Below are 3329 nucleotides of genomic sequence, written 5' to 3'. Positions count from 1 at the left end.
GGAGAAACATTCATTGAAAATCCCCCCTGCAGGCTGCCCACCAGGTGTCTTGTCGAGAGAAACAAAACCTAAAGGCTGCTAACGTGTTGGGGATAAAGTTCTGTATATTAAGGGTAAGCGATGTATCTACCATTTGTTACAAATTTTTATCAACATATAAGGAGGTTAATGTACATTAACTCTCCAAGTCACAAAATCTCAATTCTGGGTGGTATCTGCAAAAAATGTTTCGACTTGACACTAATTAAATTTTTTTTAAAGGTCCAGCTGTGTGAAATAAAATATCCATCAGGGTTTTCATTAGTTGTAGTATATATCATCTGAATGTAGTAATTGTTTGTGTTTTTCATTAACTTAAAATAAGGCTTAGGAAATATGGTGGTGCTTCGTCAAGTCCAGACTTTGAGAGCATAGAGACATGGAAGTTGTTTTTTTCATTGAAATTTAGCAAAAAAGAAAAAAACACACGAAGCCTGTAATCCTGTCACTAATACAGAAATCCTTCTGTTGTTCATAAACCTAACCACACACAAGACTCAGGACTGTGAACACATTCTCCTGTGTCAAGTCTGGCCATTTTTGTAATGTCCACCATCCGAACTCTGTGTGCAAAATATATGTAAAATCCATTGTAAATGAATAATAGTACCCTGAACATAATCAGTGCAGCCAAAAGATTGTCTCACAACGAGAAAATGTCAGGCAGAAATAAAATGAGTGTCATAAGAGGTATTTTTCCTCCACTAGTATGATGATAATATGTTCTAATATGTGGGTTTTTATAAGGTAAGAGATGAATCGGGTGGAAGTTTACAACTTGAGTACTTTGGATACCATAAAGTGGTAAATTGATGAAGCCAAATTTAATGGCTCGACGCAAGTAAAGATGAGTCATCAAATGCTACAGCACAATAATAAGAATGTGAGGTGTGAGGCTTTCAGGTTTATTAATCAACAGCTGAGTCAGCAACAGTGCAGGCGTGTTTTTTTTTTTTTTTTTTTTTTCAAAAAGAAAAAAAAAAAAAAAAAAAAAAGCGACCGATTTGCATGCATTTGGGATGGAGACGTAGGTGCCCTTTCAGCCTCCTGGAAAAGTCGTGCACCATCCATATGCGTCTGTACACAAGGATCGAGGAATGGCCTCTGGGAGGCAGGGTTGCTTGGCAACGCAATGTCAGTCAGGATAAGACTAGGCTGACAATGATTTTATTTCAGCAACATAGACCCTTCAGCAAAGAGTTCAAACCCGAAGGAAAAACAAACCACGTTCTTTCAAGATGATTTTGAGAAAGATATGACCCGTGGTGTGGCAGCTTCAAATTGGGGCCTTGGCAGCCCACTGGGGAAGTTCAAGTCCACATATGTGGAAGAGCGGTTTGAATATAAGATGAAACGTTTTCACTTCACTATCTCCTATCTCTTATACAGCCATGAATCGCATACAAAAGAAGAACAACAGCTTCAGTGTATGTTTCAGTCACACTGTCTGAATTATATTGTCTAAGGAATGCATTATTCATGAATCCCATGAAGTGTACATGCTGTAACATTTAAATCCAATTTTCCAATACCATATCATTGGGGAATATGCTTAAGGATTAGAGCTAAAAAATGGTTTCCTGGAAATCGTTCTTCAAACAGACTGACAGGAATTGATCTTGCCAGCGTTATGCTTCCTAACAATTAAAACAGAGGTGTATCAGCCAGCTTTTGGTGCTAATTGCTCCACGTAAGTTGAAGCGCCATTAAGGCTCTGGTAAATTGTATTGACCCCAACACTCCTGAAAACTGGTAATCATGCTGCCGAAGCGACAGTTTGTTTAAACAGAGTTAGCAGCTACATTTTTCGACTGGTTGACCAGACAACATATTTTTTACTGCCATTTAGAAAATATGGCTACCTGTTTCCAAGTCACAGAGAAGCACCTGTTTCTCCCACAGCAGACCTGTTCAATAACACGAAGAGGATTGTGTTTGAACAGCACTTCCCAAAGAGAGGCTATAAAGATGTGATAAACCAAAGCATGCTATTAGTTTAATGGCCAGGTCAGCGAATGCTGTTTTCTGTTAAAGCAAAATTAAAATGTAAGGTAAAAGGTATTTAAATATCGGAAGGATCTGTTTTTCTATATCTCCGACTGTTTTTTGTGCTCACCCTTCTCTATAACAGCTTTGCAGATACAACGTTTCACCGCATAACTCCGTGTCATCTGTCAGTTTCAACCTATAACTTGCCTAGTTTGTAGACCGCCTATTCAAATGCTTCCTTTCCTTTTCTCCTTGGCCGCGACAAGCCAACACACCTCAGCTGTGTGAATAGGGTGGCTGCAGCCCATCAACCCGCTGACTCAATAACATTACTAGTTGAAGCCTCACAGCTGCCTACATGTGTTGGCAGGAAACGCAGCCATAATCTAATTACCCATTATACCATGATAACCCCTGTGCAGCTCCTATGGAAGAACGTGCCATTTAATGTGTATCAGACCTTTTTTAAAGAGCAGTATAACTATTGATTTACGCGAGACACAGTCATTAGTGAGGGGTTTTTAATCAGACCAGCTTGTTAATGAGCGGCTGAGCATAGACGCCCTCCTCCACATGTAATACTTTCTAGCCCCCCGTCCCTTCTCCTCCCTCTTCCTCTATTCCCTCTGGAGGCTATTCAAATCATGCTGGGCTGGAGTGCTGCTTGCAATTCTTTGTGTTACAAAACAGAGGAAGGCTTTTCTTTCTTCTCTTGCGCCAATTAGGCTCTCTTCCCAGCCTTTGTAGCAAGGGAGCACTGTCTGACTGTGTCAATGGAAGGAAAAGACATTCAAGACACCACACATATCAATGCCGAGCCATTACATTGCTTGCCTTTCATGCTATCTACATAAGACACAAGCCATCTTGTTTTGAACACTAGTTTGTAGCTTATTAAAATCAAGGAGCCAAAAAGTGAGGATGATGTTATTGGTTGTGCTTGAGCTTAGCATTTTGGCCAGACAGCCCCTTTCAGCATTCTCCTTTCTCAATTTCCTTGAGAGCATTGAACTCCATAGATCCAGGGGTCTTTTGTTTCTAGGTGACCCCTGAACCGCTTTGAACCCATACAGAGGTAAAAAAGATCAACTCCCGGAACCAAATGTCATCCAGTTTATAAGTAAGTTGAACATAGAGGAAAGAATCAAAACACACCCAAACACACACACACGGCAGCAGGGTGATTGCTTGTGTCAGCTTAGGGCTGTACGTCCATCAGCATTTTAGTGAGCATGGTAATGCAAAAAGGAACTATAATTGCGTAAGTTCTCAGAGCACACATACTGTATACACCCCCCCCC

General features: G+C 40.5%; 1 protein-coding gene across 1 annotated transcript in view; it reads left to right on the top strand.

Annotated features, from left to right (window-relative positions):
- Window positions 1-3329, top strand: part of gas2b (growth arrest-specific 2b) — a 16265-nt gene that overhangs the window by 5145 nt on the left and 7791 nt on the right. Inside the window, 2 exon segments of the mRNA XM_035652030.1 lie at window positions 5-63; window positions 65-113. Coding sequence (XP_035507923.1) covers window positions 5-63; window positions 65-113 — 108 coding nt within the window.

The sequence above is a fragment of the Morone saxatilis genome, unplaced genomic scaffold (assembly GCF_004916995.1).
Source record: "Morone saxatilis isolate NCDOM2014 unplaced genomic scaffold, NCSU_SB_2.0 Contig11, whole genome shotgun sequence".
Lineage (NCBI taxonomy): Eukaryota > Metazoa > Chordata > Actinopteri > Moronidae > Morone > Morone saxatilis.
This window is presented reverse-complemented; position numbering and strand designations above follow the sequence as displayed.